At 49.1% G+C, this 24,489-nt stretch overlaps 1 protein-coding gene across 2 annotated transcripts in view; it reads left to right on the top strand.

Annotated features, from left to right (window-relative positions):
* The window catches only part of nav3 (neuron navigator 3), an 824,703-nt gene that overhangs the window by 504,057 nt on the left and 296,157 nt on the right, over nt 1-24,489 (top strand). For both annotated transcript variants that reach the window (XM_059652602.1, XM_059652603.1), the window contains 3 exons: nt 2,902-3,019; nt 3,674-3,726; nt 14,119-14,191. In XM_059652602.1, coding sequence (XP_059508585.1) covers nt 2,902-3,019; nt 3,674-3,726; nt 14,119-14,191 — 244 coding nt within the window. The remainder of the gene's footprint in view (nt 1-2,901; nt 3,020-3,673; nt 3,727-14,118; nt 14,192-24,489) is intronic.

The raw sequence follows: 24,489 nt of genomic DNA, 5'->3' as shown, positions 1-24,489 counted from the left end.
GTGTAGGTGTGTGGGTCTGTGTGTAGGTGTGTGCGTGTGTGTGGGACTGTGTGTGTATGTGGGTCTGTATGTAGGTGTGTGGGTCTGTGTGTGTGTGTGTGGGTCTGTGTCTGTGCGTGTGTGTGGGTCTGTGCGTGTGTGTGTGTGTGGGCCTGTGTGTAGGTGTGTGGGTCTGGTGTGTGGGTCTGTGTGTACGTGTGTGGGTCTGTGTGTAGGTCTGAGCGTGTGTGTGGGTCTGTGCGTGTAGGTGTGTGGGTCTGTGCCTGTGTGTGTGTGGGTCTGTGTGTAGGTGTGTGGGTCTGGTGTGTGGGTCTGTGTGTAGGTGTGTGGGTCTGTGCGTGTGTGTGTGTGGGTCTGTGTGTAGGTGTGTGGGTCTGTGCGTGTGTGTGTGTGGTTCTGTGTGTAGGTGTGTGAGTCTGGTGTGTGGGTCTGTGTGTAGGTGTGTTGGTCTGTGGGGGTCTGTGTGTAGGTGTGTGGGTCTGTGTGTAGGTGTGTGGGTCTGTGTGTAGGTGTGTGGATCTGGTGTGTGGGTCTGTGTGTAGGTGTGTTGGTCTGTGGGGGTCTGGGCGTGTTTGTGGGTCTGTGTGTACGTGTGTGGGTCTCTGTGTAGGTCTGTGCGTGTGTGTGGGTCTGTGTGTAGGTGTGTTGGTCTGTGTGTATGTGAGTCTGTGTGTAGGTGTGTGGGTCTGTGTGTGTGTGTGTGGGTCTGTGTCTGTGCGTGTGTGTGGGTCTGTGTGTAGGTGTGTGGGTCTGTGCGTGTGTGTGTGTGGGTCTGTGTGTAGGTGTGTGGGTCTGTGTGTAGGCGTGTGGGTCTGTGCGGGTCTGGGTGCGTGTGTGGGTCTTGTGTAGGTGTGTTGGTCTGTAGGTGTGTGGGTCTGTGCGGGTTTGGGCGTGTGTGTGGGTCTGTGTGTAGGAGTGTGGGTCTGTGCATGTGTGTGTGTGGGTCTGTGTGTAGGTGTGTGGATCTGGTGTGTGGGTCTGTGTGTAGGTGTGTGGGTCTGTGCGGGTCTGGGCGTGTGTGTGGGTCTGTGTGTAGGTGTGTTGGTCTGTAGGTGTGTGTGAGTCTGTGTGTGTGGGTCTGTGTGTAGGTGTGTTGGTCTGTGTGTGTGTGTGTGTGTGTGTCTGTGTATAGGTGTGTGGGTGTGTGTGGGTCTGTGTGTGTGTGGGTCTGTGTGTGTGCGTGTGTGTGGGTCTGTGCGTTTGTGTGTGTGTGTGGGTTTGTGTGTAGGTGTGTTGGTCTGTGTGTGTGTGGGTCTGTGTGTGTGCGTGTGTGTGGGTCTGTGTGTGGGTCTGTGTGTGTGTGTGGGTCTGTGTGTGTGTGTGTGTGTGGGTCTGTGCGTGTGTGTGGGCCTGTGTGTAGGTGTGTGGGTCTGTAGGTGTGTGGGTCTGTGTGTAGGTGTGTGGGTCTGGTGTGTTGGTCTGTGCGTGTGTGTGGGTCTGTGCGTGTGTGTGGGTCTGTGTGTAGGTGTGTGGGTCTGTGTGTAGGTGTGTGGGTCTGTGCGTGTGTGTGGGTCTGTGCGTGTGTGTGGGTCTGTGTGAAGGTGTGTTGGTCTGTGTGTGTGTGGGTCTGTGTGTGTGCGTGTGTGTGGGTGTGTGTGTGGGTCTGTGTGTGTGTGTGGGTCTGTGTGTAGGTGTTTGGGTCTGTAGGTGTGTGGGTCTGTAGGTGTGTGGGTCTGGTGTGTTGGTCTGTGCGTGTGTGTGGGTCTGTGCGTAGGTGTGTTGGTCTGTGTGTAGGTGTGTGGGTCTGTGTGTGGGTCTGTGCGTGTGTGTGGGTCTGTGCGTGTGTGTGGGCCTGTGTGTAGGTGTGTTGGTCTGTGTGTGTGTGGGTCTGTGTGTAGGTGTGTGGGTCTGTGCGTGTGTGTGGGTCTGTGCGTGTATGTGGGTCTGTGCGTGTGTGTGGCTCTGTGTGTAGGTGTGTTGGTCTGTGTGTGTGTGAGTCCTTGTGTGTGTGTGTGTGTGTGTGTGTGTGTGGGTCTGTGTGTAGGCGTGTTGGTCTGTGTGTGTGTTGGTCTGTATGTAGGTGTATGGGTCTGTGTGTAGGTGTGTAGGTGTGTGTGTGTGTGTGTCTGTGTGTCTGTATCTGTTTGTGTGTGTGTGTGTCTGTGTGTGTGTCTGTGTGTAGGCCTGTGTGTGTGGGGGTGTCTGTGTGTGTGTGGGTCTGTGTGTATGTGTATGTGTGTGTGTGTCTGTGTGTAGGTGTGTGTCTGTACCTGTTTGTTGTTGGTGAGTGTACGTTGAGTTGCTGGGATGTGAATGCTGTGCTGAGTCAGGAGCAGCATCAATACTTGTCGATGGAATTCCCAGATTAAACTCCTTGGATGACGGGACAGTTAGAGAACTAGAGAGAGCTTTGACTTCTGGTGTTGAAAATTCCTTTCATGTGGTTCAGATCAAAATTTCTGTTCCAACAAGGTGAGAGCTTTTGTTTTAAACATGTGATCTGTCCCTTTATTCTTTCACAGCACAGAAACAGGCCATTCAACCCCTCTGCTCAGTGCTGATGTTAGTGCTCCACTCAAAACTTCTCCCATTTCCACTTTATCTCACCCTATCACCAACTCCTCCAATTCCTTTCTCCCTCCTGCATTTATCCAGTTAGCCCCTTCAATGTACCAATACCTTTCTCCTTTACCCACTCCCTTTGGGAGCCAGTGCCACATTCTGCCCTCTCTCTGGGGGCAGAGGATTCCCCTAAAATGAAGATAACTTTTTTTAAAGTGTGTGGTCAGTGTGACACCACCCGTTGAGTTCACTGCAAGTGACTCATAGTGAAATTGGAGCGCAGTAAAATCTCTTCAAAGCTGTTTCCATTTTTAAAACCCTTGCTTTGGAAGGCTGAGTGATTCAAAATAGTTTGTGAGCTGCTGCAAGACTTTTTACTGTCTCTCTCTCTCTCCGCAGATTTATACTGATTGGGCCAATCATTACTTGGCCAGGTCTGGTCATAAACGACTGATCAAGGATTTACAACAAGATGTCGCTGATGGAGTTTTACTGGCAGAAATCATCCAAATTATCGGTGAGGACAAACCTGGGGGTGGGGGGGGGGGCACAGAATGTGCTGAGTATTTGCATTAGATTCTCTGTCTGCAGTGTGTTTTGCGCTGACTAACATTTCCTGACAAAGAGGCATCACATTTCCTTGGATTACAGGAGCTTGCTAGAAGTGTGCGAACATTAAAGTATTTTGAGTGTAAGGAAGAAGTGAGTATCTGGTTAGGTTGCGTTTGAAGGGAAACTTGAACAAAGTGAATTTCTGCAGTATTTACCCTCTCTATGTGTGGGCTTGGACTGTACAAGTGTCTCTGGGTCTCAATGCAGTTTGAAATGTTATCCCAACTCCTCCTCAGTGCATTCCCTGAGAGTTTCACATTAACCCTGCTTGGCTATTGAGGCTAGTCTGTTTGCAAACAGCCAAGTCTCCTACACCCCACCCCCACACCCATAACCCCACACCCCTCACTCCAACTTCGACCGGGGCAGCGTACTGTGTTCTAAATGTTTCAGGGAGCGCCCCCCCCCCTCCCTCCCCCTGCCGTGTGGGTTCTGCCCTGCTTTCCAGAGTGACGGTGGGTGCACAGGGTTGAGGGGGCTTGACATGGGGGGTTTGGGGTGGTTGGAGTTCCTCTTTGATAATCCACTCCAGTTGATTATCTGTTTGTATTTCCTACAGCTAATGAGAAGATTGAAGCTATCAACAGTTGTCCCAAAAGCCAGGCCCAGATGGTAAAATGTTTCAAAACTTTACTTGGTCTGAAAATAGCAGAAAAGGCAAAGCCAGCTCACACAGGCAGTGGTGTGAGGGTTATAAATGTAAATGTCGTTCAGTCTGCACTATCGAGAGGTCGTTTGACAGTTTATTGATTGTGTTGCACTTGTTACAAACTGCGCAGCCGGTTATTCATTTGAGCTTTGGGGCTAACTGGTCTCGTCCATTGATAGTCAGCCACTCTAGGTAACTCATCCAAGCATGTCAGAGAGTGAGCATGTTGTAAACTGAGCATTGGGTACCCTGGGCATGGTATTACCTTGGGGTGTGTTGTAAACTGTGCGTGTCCTAACTGAAGCATGTCGTGTATTGAGTGTGTTGTACACTGACCATGTCGTGTATTGAGTGTGTTGTACACTGACCATGTCATGTATTGAGTGTGTTGTACACTGACCATGTCAGGCACCAGGTGTGTTAAAAACTGTGACAGAATGGGGTATACTGAGGGTATGACACAGTGGTCAGGCTAAAGACATGTGTGCACAGGGCTCTGATGTTTCCATGTTACAGTCCAAGCTCGATGCTGTTGATGCCAGTCGGATGTTTGCCTGGTTGTGTTGCAGTGACTGGAATAAACAGCTACAGAACTTTTCCCTGAAAGACCCTGGTCACCCAATTAGGATACAGACATGTGTGCAGGTCTTAGACACTCTGTAGCCTATTAGATTTCCATAAAGACATTCCTATGTAAGGGGTAGTTGAATTCAATTTTTTTCAATTTCACAACTTGCCGCTGAATACCTTTGGCTAACAGCCCACAGCTGAGAGATAATATGGGGAGTTCTAGTTCCTCTTTGATGTAACCAAGGCTCCAGTGAATTTGCTGAGCTACTGAGAGAGTGATGCACTGTTCGAGGTGCTAACTTTCTGTTCAACCTAGCCCGGTCCCTCAAGTCGATGTAGAAAAAATTTCCGCAACCCCACTTTTCAATGAAGGGCCAATGTTTATCCCTCAGCTACTGTCACAGGAAACTGATCATCTGGTCGTTATTGCACTGTTGTTTGGTGGCTCTTGCTGTGCGCAATGTGGTCGCTGTGGTTCCTACCTTAAAACAGCAACTGCGCCTCGAACATATTCGTGGCTGTAAAGTAATTGGAGACCTTCAATGGCCTTGAAAGGCAGTATATAAATACAAATTCGTTTTTTATTGCTTTATGCGGTGGCCTCACTGGCTGGGCCAGCTTTTGTTTCTTTTTTTAGTCGCTGGTCAGGCCAGTGTTCCTTGCTATCCCAGAGCACGGTTCAAAGTCAAACACATTGCTGTGGGCCTGGAGTCACATGGAGGCCAGACCAGGTAAAGATGACAGTTTCCTTCCCTAAAGGACATTAGTGACCCAGATGGATTTTTCCGACAATCAACAATGGATTCACGGTCATCATTAGACTTTTAATTCCAGATATTTGTTGAATTCACATTCCACCGTCTGCCGTGGTGGGATTCAAACCCAGGTCCCCAGAACAATCCCTGGATTAACAGTCCAGCAATAATACGCCCAGGCTATCACCTTCCTTCCCTAATTGTCTTTGAACTGAGTGATTTGCTTGGGTCATTTCAGAGGGCAAGTTAAGACCCATTGTTGTGTGTCTGGAGTCACATGTACACCAGACCAGGTAAGGATGACAGGTTCCCTTCAATAAAAAGCATGAGTCAACCAGGTGGGCTTTTCCATCAGTCGACAATGGATGGCCATTAGCCTAGCTTTTTATTCCAGATTATTTTTGTGATTTCAAATTCCACCAGGGTGGGATTCAAACCCATGTGCCCAAGTTAACCTGGTCCTCTGGATTTTCTAGCCCAGGGTCAATACCATGACACCACTTAACCGCTTACAGAGATTTCGGAAGACATTTGAAACTGTGATGATATTCCTTGCACATAGGCACCAGTTGGCATTTTAAAAAGATTTTAACATCAACAGATATTTAATATATTAAAACATTGCCTTGTGTACACCAGTGAAGGTATTAAATGGTTTGATGTTGGCTTTTAAAGTCATTTTCAGTAATTTTAAATCAGATGATTGCAGGAGAACTAGGCACGCTAATTAACAAAAGCCCACTTTTGATAATAAACCTGAGTGTATGTGAATGTTAAGCATGTGAAGTAATCTGTCTTGCTGGGAAAACAGAAACAACTGCATTCTGCTGAAGTTTAGTGATGGTGCTGTTTCAGGGGTTAATTCAGATCTGTGAGGCTGCAAATGAATTTCAAATGAACCTTGAAGCTGAATTGAACTGACACATTTTCAAGTGCATTTTTCAATGCTTAGTCTGCGCGACTTTCTGTATATTTTCCTTGATGACCACAGAAACATCAGAAACAGGAGCAGAGTTAGGCCATTCAGCCTTTTGAGTCTGCTCTGCCCAGATTTCCCACGTAGATGTGACAATCAATAAGGCACAACAACCCCTCCTCTTCCTCAGGTGGCTCAGGAAATCTGTCATGTCCATAAGGTCCCTCACCAACTCGTACCGATGCCCCACTGAAAGCACACTGCCCGGGTGCATAACGGCCTGGTACAGCAACTACACTGCCCGGTACTGTAAGAACCTACAGAGGGTGGTGTGCACAGCCCAGGCCATCGCAGAAACCAACCTTCCATCCATGGGCTCCATTTACACGGCTCGCTGCCACAGACAGGCAGCCAACATCATCAAAGACCCATCGCACCCCGGTAATGACCTCCTACAGCCTTTCCCATCAGGCAGGAGATACAGAAACCTGAACACACGCACCAACAGGTTCAGGAACAGCTTCTTCCCGGCTGTTATTAAACTGATGAATGGGCTCTGTACCCTCAAATAATGCTGATCTTGCTAATGTTGATCTCACCTCACTCATGCCCTGTGCAGTGTAACCTGTGTGTCTCTGTCTAAGTCTTTTTAATCGACACAACACTGCTTTCTGTGATCTGTCTGTGCTGCTCTCAGACAAAGCCTTTTATTGAACTCCCGTACACCTGACAATCAATCAATCAAGGTGGTGATGAGCAGATTTCTTTAACCCTGCAGTCCACCTGCTGTGGGTTGACCCACAATGCCATTAGGGAGGGAATTCTAGGATTTTGCCCCAGCGACGGTGAAGGAACAGCAATATATTCCCAAGTCAGGATGGTGAGTGGCTTGGAGGGGATATTGCAGGGAGCGGTGTTCCCATGTATCTGCTGCCCTTGTCCTTTGAGATGGAAGTGGTCGTGGGTTTGGAAGGTGCTGTTACATTTCCTCTCTGATGGCGCTGGGGTAGAGGGTTTGCAGAGGGAGATTCACCAGGATGTTGCCCGGGACGGAGCATTCCCATGAAGAAGAGAGGCTTGCTCAGCTTGAGTAGTTTCCTTTAGAACGGGGAAGGGTGAGGTTCAGATGTATCAGATAACAAGGGCCATGGATGGAGTGGATAGGAGCCAGCTCTTCCCTGTAGTTCCAAGATCAATTACAAAGGAACAGAGGGCTCTTCTGGTGCAGTCGTAGTGTCCCTAACTTTGAGCTTGGAGGCCCAGGTACAAGTCCCACCTGCTCCAGAACCCTGAACAGGTTGATTAAAAATACTGAGTGATATGGAGACATAGTTTTAAAGTGAAAAGCTGGAGGTTCAGAGGGAATTTGAGAATTTATAATTCGCCCAGAGGGTGGTGGGAATCTGGAATGTTCTGCCGGGGAGGGTAGTCGAGGCAGGAAACCTCACAACCTGTTTTAAAAAAAAGTACTTGCATGAGCATTTAGTGTCATTGCATTCAAGGCTATAGACCTAGAGCTGGAGAATGGGACTAGTGGAGATTTAGAGTAGTATTTGGTGCAGACTTGATGGGCTAAAGGGTGTCTTCTACACTGTGTGATTCTAAGGTGCTGTTCTCACCTTAACAAAGAGGTTTGTTGCATGATAGGGATAAGTCTAACTATATTTATTCACGACCTTAGGCATCTGGTCCAGATGTAACCGGTCTCACTGAAAACAAGAGGAAAACTGGTGGTCCCCACCCACACGGTATTACATCAGTAGAATGGGTGGAGCCAATTATAACAGGAAACTTAACCCCTTCAGGGCCATTCTTTAAAAATTATCAAAAATATACTTTATTTGTAGACACGAAAGCAGTTTGGTTCTGTACAGTAGTATATCCAACAAGTGAAATGCATCTCTTCCTTGTACACAAATATATTTCCATAGTTGAGGCACTAAGAGGGTCCGATAACAGAACAGACCCCCATTTAGCTCCAGGAAGAAGCTCTTCGACAGTGGTCTTTCCCCACCGCGCCTTGGCAGCAGCTGCCCCAAGCTTTAGCGCGTCCCTCAGCACGTAGTCCTGGACCTTGGAGTGTGCCAATCTGCAACACTCGGTCGGGGTCAGTTCTTTCAGCTGGAAGACCAGCAAGTTGCGGGCAGACCATAGAGCGTCTTTCACTGCGTTGATGGTCCTCCAGGTGCAGTTGATATCGAACTCGGTGTGCGTCCTAGGAAACAGCCCGTAGAGCACGGGGTCCCGTGTCACGGAGCTTCTCGGGATGAACCTCGACAAATATCACTGCATCCCCTTCCAGACCTCCTGCACATAGGCACACTCCAGAAGGAGATGATTGACAGTCTCGTTCCCCCCGCAGCCGCCTCGAGGGCAGTGTGCAGTGGCGCAGAGATTCCGGGCGTGCATAAAGGATCTCACTGGCACAGCCCCTCACCGCCAGCCAAGCAATGTCCTTGTGCTTGTTTGAAAGTTCTGGTGATGAGGCATTCTGCCAAACGACTTTGGCAGTCTGCGTGGGGAACCACACGACGGGATCCACCCTCTCCTTTTCCCGAAGGGTCCCGAGGATACTACGTGCTGACCACTGCCTGACGGCCTTGTAGTCAAAGGTGTTTCCTTTCAAAAATTTCTCCACGAAGGACAGGTGGTACGGGACGGTCCAACTACTCGGAGCGTTCCGCGGCAACGAGGCCAGGCCCATCCTTCGCAACACAGTGACACTTGGTGTTTGCTTACTGAGGATCTACGCTCAGCTTGAAACAGCTGCACACAAAGGTGGCCGTCAGGGTGAGGGTGGCATTGGTTACGCTGTTCCCTGCCCTTATGCAGAGTTTTTTACGTGGTGTCCCTGATGACACAGCCCATCTTAAACCTCTAGATGAAGGGGAGAATGGCTTGAGTGACTGAAACAGAGCAGTTTTGGAGAATGGGCCAGACCTGCACCACCTATGACAACACTGAGTGTGCCTCGCACCTGTTGGCCAGGTTTTTCTGGCAATGGAAAGGGAATGGTGCTCCCAAAGGACCGGTTTCTGCCTCTGTTTGGTGATACGCTCCTCCGAAGTCTTGGTTCGTGCCCCAGCCCCTCTGAACCAAACACCCAGCACCTTCAGGAAGTCTCTCCTCACCATGAAGGGAATGAAGGATCGGTCAGCCCAGTTCCCGAAGAACATGGCCTCACTCTTACCCCTGTTGACTTTGGCACTTGAGGCCAGTTCAAACAGGTCGCAGATGCTCAAGAGCCTACGCACAGACTACTGGTTGGTGCAGAAAATGGTGACATCATCCCTGTACAGGGAGGCCTTGACCTGCAGACCCCCGCTGCCCGGGATAGTCAGCCCGCCTCAGGCTCACATCCTTCCTGATGGACATGGCAAAGGGCTCGATGCAGCACACTAACAAGGCCGGACCTTTACCTGAGACAGCAGGGGCCATTCGGAGAGTTTGTGTTGGTGGCCGTGGCGAGTTGGGAGTGTGGAATGGGGACAAGCACTTCAGGCTGAGGGTGAAGTAGGGCCAGGAGGAAATGAAGTCGACTGGACAATCTCCACGGGAATAGAAACAGGGATTGGCACGGACCTCCCGGAAAGTACACCTTGTCGATCTAATCCGAACTCAGCAACAAGTGACTGAGGGGAATGCTGTTCATTTACTCCGTGACTTTAAGCTGATGTGAAGATATTGGATGTGAAATGAGAAATGATAATGGCTTCACTTTTGCCCAGATTTGCTTGTTTATATTTCTGAGAAGAGATTGAATGGATGGAGATTCTTTATCACTGCTTTTCCTTACTCAGACCCATCCTGGTAGTTGAATCATTTGCTGCTTTTGGTCAAACTTCTCCCTCAGGTTTGATGAGAATTATCTTGTGCAGGTACAATTATTTATTGCCTTTGTACAATGAAACACCACATCCTGGACTCAGGAGAAGCCAGGCCAACTCCAGTACGGAGCATGGGGAACAATTCAACACCTTCCTGCAGATGCAGCAATTCAACTTAAAGTTTCCTGCTTCTCATCCATCCAACAAGGCTGAAACTAAACACTCACACAGCCACTGTGCTACTGAGGGAGCGGGCACTGTCGGAGGGTCAGTACTGAGGGAGTGCCGCACTATCGGAGAGTAAGTGCTGAGGGAGCGCCGCACTGTCGGAGGGCCGGTGCTGAGGGAGTGCCGCACTGTCGGAGGGTCAGTGCTGAGGGAATGCCGCATTGTCGGAGGGTCAGTGCTGAGGGAATGCCGCACTGTCGGAGGGTCAGTGCTGAGGGAATGCCGCACTGTCGGAGGGTCAGTGCTGAGGGAATGCCGCACTGTCGGAGGGTCAGTGCTGAGGGAGTGCCGCACTGTCGGAGGGTCAGTGCTGAGGGAGTGCCGCACTGTTGGAGGGTCAGTGCTGTGGGAGTGCCGCACTGTCGGAGGGTCAGTGCTGAGGGAGTGCCGCACTGTTGGAGGACCAGTAATGTTCATACTTATTCACAAGATGTGGGCATCACTGGTTGGACCAGTATTTATTGCCTGTCTCTAGTTGCCCCTTGAGAAGATGGTTGTGAGCTGACGTCTTGAACCACTGCAGTCCTCCTGCTGTGGGTTGACCCACAAGGGCCCTAGGGAGGGAATTCCAGGATTTTGACCAAGTGACAGGGAAGGAGCGGCAATATATTTCCAAGCCAGGATGGTGAGTGGCTTGAAGGGGAACTTGCAGGAGATGGTGTTCCCATGTATCTACTGCCCTTCTCATTCTGGATGGATGTGCTCGTGGGTTTGGAAGGTGCTGCCTGAGGATCTTTGGTGAATTTCTGCAGTGCATCTTGTAGACAGTACACACTGCTGCTACTGAGCGTCGGTGGCGGAGGGAGTGGGATGTTTGTGGATGTGAGGCCAGTCAAGCGGTTGCTTTGTCCTGGATGGTGTCAAGCTTCTTGAGTGTTGTTGGGGCTTAACCCATCCAGGCAAGTGGGGCGTGTTCCATCACACTCCTGACTTGTGCCTTGTAGATGGTGGACAGGCTTTGGGGAGTCAGACGGTGAGTTACTCACCGCAGTGTTCCTAACCTCTGACCTGCTCTTGTAACCCCTGTGTTCATTGGCAAGTCCAGCTGAGTTTCTGCTCGGTGTTAATGCCCAGGATATTGATGGTTTATGGTTTACCCAGTCAATCTGGAGATTAGAGTCACCCAGGCTAAATGCTTCTCTCATCTACTGTTTATTCCTATGCCCCAGCCCCACTGCTAATGTCTGCTGTATAAATATCTCTGCACAATGTCTGATATAATCTCTCACTGTTCCTTAGCTTCACGCAAACAGATTCCACAAGTCTGTCCGACATCCTCCCTTACTAACAGACAGATCCTAGCCCTTGTTATCAGTGCAATGTCACCTCCTGTTCTTTCTTTTCAGTCCTCCCTAAATGTCCAGCCATTATGTTTCTGTGCTGGTGATTAGATCATACCCAAACCTTCATCGATCTGTCTGTGAATGCTGTGCGTGTTGGCCTGGTGTGTTCCTCACTCCTGTTTCTGTGACATTAGTACGCTTTCAAAACATTGAAACAATGCTCAGCTTTGTTTCTGTTTTTTGTGGATTAGGAAAGCGGGAATTGTGCAGCGGGACCTGGGTGTCCTTGTACCCCAGTCGCTGAAGGTATGCATGCAAGTGCAGCAGGTGGTGAAGGAGGTAAACAGTATGTTGGCTTCACAGTGAGAGGATCAGAGTACAGGAGCAGGGATGGCTTGCTGCAGTTCTGTAGGGTCTTGGAGTATTGAGTGCAGTTTTGGTCTACTTATCTGAGAGAGGATGTTCTGGTGATGGAGGGGTGCAGTGACGGTTTACCACACTGATTCCTGGGATGGGGCAGGACTGACACATGAAGAGGGACTGGGTCAATTAGGACTATATCACTGGATTTTAGAAGAATGAAGGGGGATCTCATAGAAAATTATAACATTCTAACAAAGTAGACAGGGCAAACAAAGAAAGGATGTTCGTGATGACCAGGGTGGTGGGGGTGTGGGAGGAGCCCAGAACTGGGGTACGGATAGGTCACTGTTTAATGGTACACAGGAGGCCGTTGAGGACAGGCATTAGGAGAAATTCCTTCACCAGAGAATTGGGAGCTGCTGGAAATCTCTGCCATGGAAAGTGTTTGAGCTTGGGGTTTTCCAGAAGATGATGGATATAGTTCCTGCAGCTAATTGGATCAGAGGGTATGGGGGAGAAAGTGGAAATAGGGGACTGAGTTGGACAGTCACCCATGGCCATATTGAATGGGAGAGCAGGATCAAATGACCAAATGGCCTTCTCCTGTTCATGTGTTTTGTTTTTGTGTCTTCCAGTGTCCCTAGAATCTTTTCTTCCTCTTCTTGCCTTTACCTTGCGCTCAGGAAATGGCAAGAATTGCAGATGTTGGAGTCTGAGTTGATACAGTGTGGATCTGGGGGGACACATCAGCCCGGGCAGCATCAAAGGACCAGGACAGTTGATGTTTCGGTTTGAGATCCTTCTTCAGAAATGAGGAAGGGGGAAGGGTGCTCAGAAATAAATAGTGGGAGGTGGGTGGGGTTGGGAAAAGGTGGGTGGGGTGGTGATAGGTGGATGCAGGTAGGGTGTTGTAAGGATTGGTCAATGGGAGGGGTGGGGCAGATAGGTGAGAAGAGAGATGGACAGGTTGTGTCAGGTCAAGGAAGCGGGGATGAGAGGACTGGGGAGATTTTGAAGCTGGTGAATTGTATGTTTAGGTCATTAAGCTGTCAGCTCCCGAGGAGGAATATGAAGTGCTGCTCCTCCAGTTTGCGTGTGGCATTGTTGTGACAGTGGAGGAGGCCCAGGATGGACATGTCTCCACGGGAGTGGGAGGGAGAGACGAAATGGCTAGCAACCAGAAAGTATTGTTGATTATAGCGTACAGAGTGCAGGTGCTCTGCGAATTGGTCACTGAATCTGCGCTTGGTCTCACCGATGTAGAGGAGACCACGTCAGGTGCAATGGACACAGTAGACCTCTAATTTGGGTTACCCCTCAAGTTCCCATCTCCCTGACACACTCATTTAAACCCACCCCAACTGCATTAGCATATCTCCCAGCCCTGCTCCAGCAGAACCTGTCCCACGTGTACATCTCCCACCTGGCCCTGAAGTGATTTTCTGTCTGCCCATTTCCCTTGGCGATGACCCCTGGGTGCTGCTCAGGGATGTGCAGGGGAGAGCATCTTGCTGCTGATTACTCTCATCCAGCCAACATCACTAACATTGATAATATTGCTAATGTCTGTCATGGGAACTTGCCATGCTCATGTTCGTCAGCCCAAAATCTTTGCCTGTTTAAATGATGGTGTTTTTAAATGATCTTTTGTCGCTGTCTTCTCTGTTCTTTCTTTCCTCTACTGGAATTTCTTTCTCTGCTTTGCAACTTCTGTTCCCCTGCTTTTTTTTAATTTTCCCTTTCTCTCCCCTCCTCCTTCCTTTTTATCCCTTTGTTTTTAATTGGTTTTCTCCCTCATTACTGCCTCACGGAGTCATTTTGTTTCCTCCTTTCACTTTCTGTCCCTTTCACTGTTGTCTTGCTCACTGCTCTTGGTCTTTCTCAGAAAGGTTTGGGAGCTCTCTGCCCTTCAGGTTCGGTCGAAGGGGTGGTATTTCTCGTGTTGAAGTTAGTGCTGCTGGAAATTTGTGCAAAGCTGCTCCACTTGAAAGAGTTTTCAGCTGTTCACAGGAGCACTCAGCGACTGACATTTGTCACCATTCAGACGTTAAAACCATGTTTCAGCTGCTGTCGTGTCACATTGTACTCTCTCACTGTGGGCACTACCCCACTCCTCAGAGCTGATGCTAGCTACTTACTGTGCTTTCATTGTCCAGTAGTGTACAAACCCAGTCACACTTTACATAGGTTGAATTGTTGGCATGCTGTCCCAAATTAGGAATTCTTTAACATCCTGCACAATGTGGTTGGGACAATGGGAGCTTTATAGAAATCTCCAGATGAGGTTTAATCATTCTTTGTGAGATTTTTGTTGAATGGTTGAGTATGAACTGAATCTGAAGTAGTTACGTACTTCAGTGTACTTTGGGAGTTTGAGTTTTGTTAATCGTGTTTCCGTTCTCTGCCGTTCCAGATTGAGAATGTCGATGCTTGCCTCAGTTTTCTGGCAGTGAGGGGAGTTCGTATCCAAAGTCTCTCAGCTGAAGGTTAGTGCTGGGTCTTCTCTCATTGTGGTACTAGTCTCTTTCAGCTTCATCAGACGTGACGGGGAGTTTATAGCTGCTTGTTTGCACATACTTTTGCCAAACACTTCCTCACTGTTTCTACAAAGTCCAGTGACTCTGTGATATCCCAATGAAAGAATTCCACCTCTATCATTCCCAAATCCCTTTACTCTTCAGGCCTCAGCATCCAACAACTATCCAAATGACTTCAGTTTGAGTTTGTAACTTCTGAGTTGGAATAGGCATTTTCTCCAGTTCCCAGCATGTGTGAGCATCAGGTGTCTGACGTGGCTATTCATTCTATGAATTTAATAACCATTATTGTCCCAAGAACATGAGTTCAAAAGGAAATATCGGAGCTGGAATTGGCCATTTCACCCTTGAACACATTTTGCCAGCCAGTCATTTACCTCAAATCTCACAACGACAGTTTAGAATTTGAATTTGATTATGAAAGATCAGTAAAAGTGATCACAGTGTCAAATTGGCGAAAGTTAACTAATTCACTAAGCATTCCAGGGCTTTTTATTCCCCCAGTCTAGTGTTTGTATGAACTTCAACTTCATTAAAACTTCCTTTATTTACTCATGGGATGTGGGTATCAGTGGCTAGGCCATCATTTATTGCCTGTCCCAACTTACCCCTTGGAAAGGAGGTGGTGAGCTGCCATGTTGAACTGATGCAGCCCATGTTCTGTAGGTTGACCCACAATGCCCTTGGGTAGGGAATTCCGGGCTTCAGTCCCACTGAAGGAACAGTGATATATTCCCAAGTCAGGATACTGAGTGGCTCAGAGGGAAACTTGCAGGGGGTGGTGTTCCCATGTACCTGCTGCTCTTGTGCTTCTGGATGGAAGTGATTGTAGGTTTGGAAGGTGCTGCCTGAGGATCTTTGGTGAATTTCTGCAGTGCATCTTGTAGATAGTACACACTGCTCAGTGTTGCTGTAGAGGGAGTGATCTTTGTGGATGTGCTTTGTCCTGGATGGTGTCAAGTTTCTTGAGTGTCGTTGGGGCTGCACTCATCCAGGCAAGTGGGGAGTATTCCATCCCACTCCTGACTTGTGCCTTGTAGATGGTGGACAGTCACTGGGGAGTCAGAAGGTGAGTTATTCCAATAGGATTCCCAGCCTCTGACTTAGAGTCATAGAGAGCTACTGCACAGAAAAGGCTCTTCGGCCCATCACAGCTATGCCAGTCAAAAACAACCGCCTGACTGTTCTAACCCCATTTTCCAGCACTTGGCCCATGGCCTTTTTGCCTTGGTGTCGCAAGGGCGCATCTAAATACTTCTTTAATGTTATGTCGGTTTCTGCCTCGACCAGCCTTCCAGTCCAAAGATGTGCAGGCCTGGTGGATTATCCATGGGAAATGTGGGCACAGGGTAGGGGGGTGGTTTGGGCCTAGGTGGTGCTACCAGAACAGAAGTTGCTGGAAAAGCTCAGCAGCTTTGTCAGAATCTGTGAATAAAAGTCAGAGTTAATGTTTTGGGTCCAGTGACCCTTCCCCAGAACTGGGTGGCATGCTCTTTGGAGAGTTGTTGTGGACTCAATGGGCCGCATGGCCCACTTCCATACAGTATGGATTCTATGATTCTGTGATTCTCGTTACATTATCCAGGGTTCTGTTGTGAAAGTTCTTAATTGCATGGCTTCTGTTAAACTCCTTACGTAACTCAGTGTCACATTTGGTTTTGATAACTGCTCAGGTGAAGCACCTTGGGTAATTTGACTAGCAGAAAGGTGCGATTTTAAATAAAAGTTAATGGACTATCAGGCTTCAGCTTTATGTTTTATAACTGAAACTCTCCTGTAACTTGTATGGGCTTAGCCACATGAATTGTGAAGGAATTCTGAGCATTAATTTTTGCAATTCAGGAGATTCCCTCAGAGCCCAGACATCCCAGAGCAAGGGCATTCCAAGCACTGTTGGGATTTTATAAGTCTGGGCACTGGAGGGTTCATGGGATTGGAATAGTCTGGCTGTATTCCATGTATAGCCCTGAGTCCTGCCTAAGCAATAACTAAAGTTAAACCGTCCAATCCCATTTACTCAACAAATATAAACTCACCATCTGTCTCCTTTCAACCTGATTGGCCTGTGGAGTTAGAAAGGACCCTGTCTGATTGGGGGTAGTCAAATCCTTTGAAACACAGAGGTTAACAATTGTTAACCTGAAGGCAGCGCCAGAATAAAGTGTGGAACATGGATCTATACTTTATACACAGCTACAAAGTGAGAGAAGTTTCAATTCCACATCGAGAGAGGCAAACTGGGAGATCGCATGACATTAGTATAATTAAGGAGCTGTAGGAAGAAAACATTCACAGCGTTCTCGTGCCTAACATAACCTCAGCATGTTCCATATAGTGCAGCTAATGAGGTAATTCTGAAATGCAGTTACTTTTGTAATGTAGGAAACATTGTAGCTAATTTGTACACAGCAAGCTCCCACAAGTAGAAAAATGGTAAAGACCAGATTGTCTCTTTTCAGCTTTTTGTTGAGGGATTTATATTCGCTGGGAATAGCTTCCCCATTCTTCCTCATACATTGTGCTGTCGGGTTATCCAACCTCCAACGGGAGGGTTAAATGGAGCTATAGTTTGACATCTTATCCAGTGGATAGTTCTACACAGAGCCTGAGAGTGCATTATGCGCACATCCTAAACCAACAGCAGAGAGAGCGAAACCCACCAGAAAATGGCACCAACCCCCAGACACACTAATTACACCCAATAGAACAGCACTATTGTAGTTTCCGCAGACACGGTAAGTACCCTTAGAAAATAGTATTTACTCACAGACAGAGTATTTACCTCCAAAAACAGCACTAAACCCGCCCAGTAATTACCCTCCACCCTGAAGCGCAGTGATTACCCACATCGAACAGCATTAGCCCCCAGACACAGGAATGCCCTTTAGGTCAGTTTTAACTCAGTAATTACTCTATCAAAAAGAGCTAAACTCTGTAACAGTAACAGAGTTTACTCTGTAGTATTGCCAGGGAGGCAATGGCCTAGTGGTATTATTGCTGGACTGTTAATCCAGAGATCCAGGTAACGGTCTGAGGAGCTGAGTTTGAATTCTACCATAGCGGATGGTGGAATTTGAATTCAATGTAAATCTGGTATTAAGAGTCTAATGATGACTGTGAATCCATTGTCAATTGTCAGGAAAAATCCATCTGATTCACTGATGTCCTTTAGAGAAGGGATCTACCATCCTTACCTGGTCTGGCCTACATGTGACTCCAGACCAACAGCAATGTGGTTGACTATTAATGGCCTACTGGGCAATTAGAGATGGACAGTAAATGCTGGGCTAACCAGTGACCCCATCATCCTGTGAATGAAAAAAACTTCATAATAATGGGGCGGCATGGTGGCTCAGTGGTTTGCACTGCTGCCTCACAGCCCCAGGGACCTAGGCTCAGTCCCACCCTTGGGCGACTGTCTGTGCGGAGTTTGCACATTCTCCCCATGTCTGCGTGGGTTTCCTCCGGGTGCTCCTGTTTCCTCCCACAGTCCAAAGATGTGCAGGGTAAGGTGGTTTGGCCACACTAAATTGCCTGCAGTGTTCAGGGGTGTGTAAATTAGGTAGATTAAACGTGGGAATTACAGGGTTACAGGGAAAGGGTAGGGGGATGGGGATGTGTCTGGGTGTGATGCAGTTTGGAGGGGCAGTGTGGACATTGGGTTGAGTGGTCTGTTTCCACGTTGTAGGGATTCTATGAATCTGGGCACCCACCTCACTGAGGATGTCTTCAGGTTGTGGAGGGTAGTGGTGATATCGCAGGTTTCTCTGTAATATGAAGAAGCCCGAAGGGGCGTGTTTTGAATCGGGTAAGAAACTGAGGAAGACTTGTTTGTGCAGTGTTGAAGCACTGGGCCTTTCCTGCTCCTCTGCTGCTTGGCCTGCTGTGTTCATCCAGCCCCACACCTCGTTATCTCTGATTTGTCTCTGCTCATTTTCTGATGCTCCTGTTTTTCATCCCTTCTGTAGAAAAGGATGTGACTCGGCAGAATTGACTTTGCAAAATAAGCTCCACATGAGCCTGATACTATTTGTGAGATCATGTTTACTGTTGCTTATACAATCTATTCAGAGTGAGCTCACTGTACAGCACACCCGTACAGATGTGTTACTTTCCAAGTCACAAATGAGGCTCCCAGACATTTGAAATTCAACTTGATGTTCCATCAGCACTTCTGAATTTGTTTTCTTTCTCTGCTATCATTCCCTGATGCACTTGACTGAGCAACTACATCAGGGATTCTGACTCTCAGATCAGATATTAAAATGAGATCCCATTTGCTCTCTCAGTGAACCGCAGAGATCCCACAGAAACAATTCAAACAATGGCAGGGACTAAAACTATAGTTCGGAGTGTTGTGTGCAGTTCTGGTCACTGCTCTATAGGAAGGATGTAGAGGCCTTGGAGAGGGTGCAAAAGTGGTTAGCCAAGATGTTGCCTGGTTTGGGGGGTATTCGATATAAGGAGAGGTTGGATAAACTTGGATTGTTTTTGTGAGAGTGTCAGAGGCTGAGGGGTGACCTGATAGAAGAATATAAAATTATGAGAGACATAGATAGGGTGGATAGTCAGAGTCTTTACCCAGGGCAGAAATCTCAAACACTAGGGGCACAGGTTTAAAATGAGAGGGAAAAAGTTTATAACACAGAGGGTGGTAGGTGCCTGGAATGTGCTGACGGGGGAGCTGGTAGAAACAGAGAAAATAGTAATGCTTAAGATGCGTTTAGACAGACAGATGAACAGGCTGGGAACATTGGTGCCCTTCTGTTTCTGTGTAGTTGGTTTAGTGAGACATATTAGCCACAGCAGTCTGGAGAATTCTTCTGCTCTTCCTCGAACAGTTTCCAGCAATCAATGACTTCCCTGGAGAGGGAATCAGAGCAGATATTTAGTACGTTAGATCGAGACGCGCTATATGATTGTACTAACGAAATAAAAGATTTGACAAGAGTGGATGTGAATAGCAGTTTGGCAAACTGCCTTTGTTTGAAGGTATCAGGAAGCCATTCAGCTCCTTCAGGCTGCCCTGCCATCCAGCAAGATCTTGGCTGATTACTCTGTATTCCACTGCTTCCCCCCGCCCCAGAAAACCCTTCTATACCTTGATAATAAAATGTGAGGCTGGATGAACACAGCAGGCCAAGCAGCACCTCAGGAGCACAAAAGCTGACGTTTCGGGCCTAGACCCTTCATCAGAGAGGGGGATGGGGAGAGGGAACTGGAATAAATAGGGAGAGAGGGGGAGGTGGACTGAAGATGGAGAGAAAAGAAGATAGGTGGAGAGAGTATAGGTGGGGAGGTAGGGAGGGGATAGGTCAGTCCAGGGAAGACGGACAGGCCAAGGAGGTGGCATGAGGTTAGTAGGTAGATGGGGGTGCGGCTTGGGGTGGGAGGAAGGGATGGGTGAGAGGAAGAACCGGTTAGGGAGGCAGAGACAGGTTGGACTGGTTGTGTGGTGCAGTGGGGGGAGGGGACGAACTGGGCTGGTTTAGGGATACGGTGGGGAAGGGGAGATTTTGAAGCTGGTGAAGTCCACATTGATACCATTAGGCTGCAGGGTTCCCAAGCGGAATATGAGTTGCTGTTCCTGCAACCTTCGGGTAGCATCATTGTGGCACTGCAGGAGGCCCATGATGGACATGTCATCGAAAGAATGGGAGGGGGAGTGGAAATGGTTTGCGACTGGGAGGTGCAGTTGTTTGTTGCGAACTGAGCGGAGGTGTTCTGCAAAGCGGTCCCCAAGCCTCCGCTTGGTTTCCCCAATGTAGAGGAAGCCATACCGGGTACAGTGGATGCAGTATACCACATTGGCAGATGTGCAGGTGAACCTCTGCTTAATGTGGAATGTCATCTTGGGGCCTGGGATGGCGGTGAGGGAGGAGGTGTGGGGGCAAGTGTAGCATTTCCTGCTGTTGCAGGGGAAGGTGCCGGGTGTGGTGTGGTTGGAGGGCAGTGTGGAGCGAACAAGGGAGTCACGGAGAGAGTGGTCTCTCCGGAAAGCAGACAGGGGTGGGGATGGAAAAATGTCTTGGGTGGTGGGGTCGGATTGTAGATGGCGGAAGTGTCGGAGGATGATGCGTTGTATCCGGAGGTTGGTGGGGTGGTGTGTGAGAACGAGGGGGATCCTCTTTGGGCGGTTGTGGTGGGGGCGGGGTGCGAGGGATGTGTTGTGGGAAATGCGGGAGAAGCGGTCAAGGGCGTTCTCGATCACTGTGGGGGGGATGTTGCGGTCCTTCTATACCTTCATTAGCAAGAATCTATCTACTTCATCCTTAAAGAGATTCAATGACTGCCAATTGTGGAAGAGAGTTTTACAGACTCGCACCCTCTGAGACAACAAAATCCTCCTCATCTCTGTCTTAATTGGGTGACCTGTGATTTTGAGTTAGTGACCCATAGTTCTGTATTTCCCCACAAGAGGAAATGTCCTCTCCACGTCCAACCGGTCAAGTCTCTTTGGGATCTAGGCCCAAAACGTCAGCTTTTGTGCTCCTCAGGTGCTGCTTGGCCTGCTGTGTTCATCCAGCTCCACACTTTGTTATCTTCTTGGGATCTTATCTGTTTCAGTCAAGTCACCTTCCTCAGAAGATAATCTACCCATTCCAGGAATCAGTCTGGGTCAACTTTCTCTGAACTATTTCCGGCCCATTTGTATCCTTCCTTAAACAAGGAGACCAATAGTGGGCACAGTACTCCAGATGTGGTCTTACCAGAGCCCTGTATAACTAAAGCATAAGATGATAAAATGTGAGGCTGGATGAACACAGCAGGCCAAGCAGCATCTCAGGAGCACAAAAGCTGACGTTTCGGGCCTAGACCCTTCATCAGAGAGGGGGATGGGGGGAGGGAACTGTAATAAATAGGGAGAGAGGGGGAGGCGGACCGAAGATGGAGAGTAAAGAAGATAGGTGGAGAGAGTGTAGGTGGGGAGGTAGGGAGGGGATAGGTCAGTCCAGGGAAGACGGACAGGTCAAGGAGTTGGGATGAGGTTAGTAGGTAGCGGGGGGTGCGGCTTGGGGTGGGAGGAAGGGATGGGTGAGAGGAAGAACCGGTTAGGGAGGCAGAGACAGGTTGGACTGGTTTTGGGATGCAGTGGGTGGGGGGGAAGAGCTGGGCTGGTTGTGTGGTGCAGTGGGGGGAGGGGACGAACTGGGCTGGTTGAGGGATGCAGTAGGGGAAGGGGAGATTTTGAAACTGGTGAAGTCCACATTGATACCATATGGCTGCAGGGTTCCCAGGCGGAATATGAGTTGCTGTTCCTGCAACCTTCGGGTGGCATCATTGTGGCAGTGCAGGAGGCCCATGATGGACATGTCATCAAGAGAATGGGAGGGGGAGTGGAAATGGTTTGCGACTGGGAGGTGCAGTTGTTTTTTGCGAACTGAGCGGAGGTGTTCTGCAAAGCGGTCCCCAAGCCTCCGCTTGGTTTCCCCAATGTAGAGGAAGCCGCACCGGGTACAGTGGATGCAGTATACCACATTGGCAGATGTGCAGGTGAACCTCTGCTTGATGTGGAATGTCATCTTGGGGCCTGGGATGGGGGTGAGGGAGGAGGTGTGGGGACAAGTGTAGCATTTCCTGCGGTTGCAGGGGAAGGTGCCGGGTGTGGTGGGGTTGGAGGGCAGTGTGGAGCGAACAAGGGAGTCACGGAGAGAGTGGTCTCTCCGGAAAGCAGACAGGGGAGGGGATGGAAAAATGTCTTGGGTGGTGGGGTCGGATTGTAAATGGCGGAAGTGTCGGAGGATAATGCGTTGTATCCGGAGGTTGGTGGGGTGGTGTGTGAGAACGAGGGGGATCCTCTTGGGGCGGTTGTGGCGGGGGTGGGGTGTGAGGGATGTGTCGCGGGAAATGCGGGAGACGCGGTCAAGGGCGTTCTCGATCACCGTGGGGGGAAAGTTGCGGTCCTTAAAGAACTTGGACATCTGGGATGTGCGGGAGTGGAATGTCTTGTCGTGGGAGCAGATGCGGCGGAGGCGGAGGAATTGGGAATAGGGGATGGAATTTTTGCAGGAGGGTGGGTGGGAGGGGGTGTATTCTAGGTAGCTGTGGGAGTCGGTGGGCTTGAAATGGACATCAGTTACAAGCTGGTTGCCTGAGATGGAGACTGAGAGGTCCAGGAAGGTGAGGGATGTGCTGGAGATGGCCCAGGTGAACTGAAGGTTGGGGTGGAAGGTGTTGGTGAAGTGGATGAACTGTTCGAGCTCCTCTGGGGAGCAAGAGGCGGCGCCGATACAGTCATCAATGTACCGGAGGAAGAGGTGGGGTTTGGGGCCTGTGTAGGTGCGGAAGAGGGACTGTTCCACGTAACCTACAAAGAGGCAGGCATAGCTGGGGCCCATGCGGGTGCCCATGGCCACCCCCTTAGTCTGTAGGAAGTGGGAGGAGTCAAAAGAGAAGTTGTTGAGTGTGAGGACGAGTTCAGCTAGGCGGATGAGAGTGTCGGTGGAGGGGGACTGGTCGGGCCTGCGGGACAGGAAGAAGCGGAGGGCCTTGAGGCCATCTCCATGCGGAATGCAGGTGTACAGGGACTGGACGTCCATGGTGAATATGAGGTGTTGGGGGCCAGGGAATTGGAAGTCCTGGAGGAGGTGGAGGGCGTGGGTGGTGTCACGGACGTAGGTGGGGAGTTCCTGGACCAAAGGGGAGAAAATGGAGTCCAGATAGGTGGAGATGAGTTCGGTGGGGCAGGAGCAGGCTGAGACGATGGGTCGACCAGGGCAGGCAGGTTTGTGGATTTTGGGAAGGAGATAGAAACGGGCCGTGCGGGGTTGGGGAACAATGAGGTTGGAGGCTGTGGGTGGGAGGTCCCCTGAGGTGATGAGGTCGTGAATGGTGTTGGAGATGATGGTTTGGTGCTCGGGTGTGGGGTCATGATCGAGGAGGCGGTAGGACGTGGTGTCGGAGAGTTGGCGTCTGGCCTCGGCGATGCAGAGGGATGAAGGGTCTAGGCCCGAAACGTCAGCTTTTGTGCTCCTGAGATGCTGCTTGGCCTGCTGTGTTCATCCAGCCTCACATTTTATTATCTTGGAATCTCCAGCATCTGCAGTTCCCATTATCCCTAACTAAAGCATAACCTCTTTTTTAAAAAAAAATTCTCTTTGCAATAAATGATAATATTCTATTCCATTCTAGCTTCCTTCATTACTTACTGTACCTGCAAACTAACCTTCTGTGGTTCACACAATGGGACACCCAGATCCCTCTGTACATCACCATTTAGATACATGCTGCTATTTTTTATTCTTTCTGCCAAAATGGGAAATTTCACACTTTCCAGTATTAGACTATGTTTTCCAGATTGCCCACTCATTGAACCTATTGATATCCCTATGTAGACTCCTTATGCCCTCTTCACAATGCACTTTCTCACCTGTCTTGGTGTTGTCAGTGTATTTAACTCCCATACCTTCAGTCCCTTCATCCAAATCATTCACGCAATCACTTGTAATCATTTGAGGCCCCAGCACAGGTCCATGTGGCACACCACTTATTACATCTTGCGAACAAAAGATGACCCATTTATTCCTATGCACTGCTTTCTGTTAATCTTATATCCATGTCTGGCAGCATCTGTGACGAGAAAAGCAGGGTTAACGTTTTGGGTCTGGTGACCCTTCCTCAGAACTGATGGTGGCTGGGAAAATGTCAGCTTATATGCAGAACATAGGGAGGGGGAATGGGGTATGGAGTAAACAATAGGATAGAGCCTAAAGAGAGAGGAGAGCAGTTGGACAGACAAAGGAGTTGATAACGATCAGGCTGGGAGGGTGAGTAGTTGTTAATGGGGACTGTTAGTGACTGACAACAGCGAGTGTGTAATAGCAGGCTGTGTGATCAAAAGACTGGTGTGTGGGGTAGGGTCTGGGACATGGGACAGTTGAGGCCCTAAAATTATTGAACTCGACATTGAATCTGGTGGGCTACGGGGTGCCTGAGTGGAAAATAAGGTGCTGTTCTTCCAGCTTGTGCTGACCTTTGCTGGAACACTGCAGAAAGCCTGAGACAGAGATGTTGGCCAGGGAGCAGGGAGGTGTGTTAAAGTGGCCGGTAACAGGTAGTTCAGTAGTTCAGGGCCTTTTTTATGAGCAGAATGTAGATGTTCTGCGAAGCAATCACCCTTTCTACGCTTCATTTCCGCAGTGTAGAGGAGACCACTGTGTGAAAAGTGAATGCGGTAGAATAGATTCTGGGGGCCACCCAGGAAATAGTCAATTTTAGGGCCTAAGCCCTCCCACACCCTCCCATTG

This window comes from Stegostoma tigrinum, chromosome 18, assembly GCF_030684315.1.
Source record: "Stegostoma tigrinum isolate sSteTig4 chromosome 18, sSteTig4.hap1, whole genome shotgun sequence".
NCBI lineage: Eukaryota > Metazoa > Chordata > Chondrichthyes > Orectolobiformes > Stegostomatidae > Stegostoma > Stegostoma tigrinum.
Note: the sequence above shows the minus strand (reverse complement) of the source record. Positions and strands in the feature narration are given on the sequence as shown.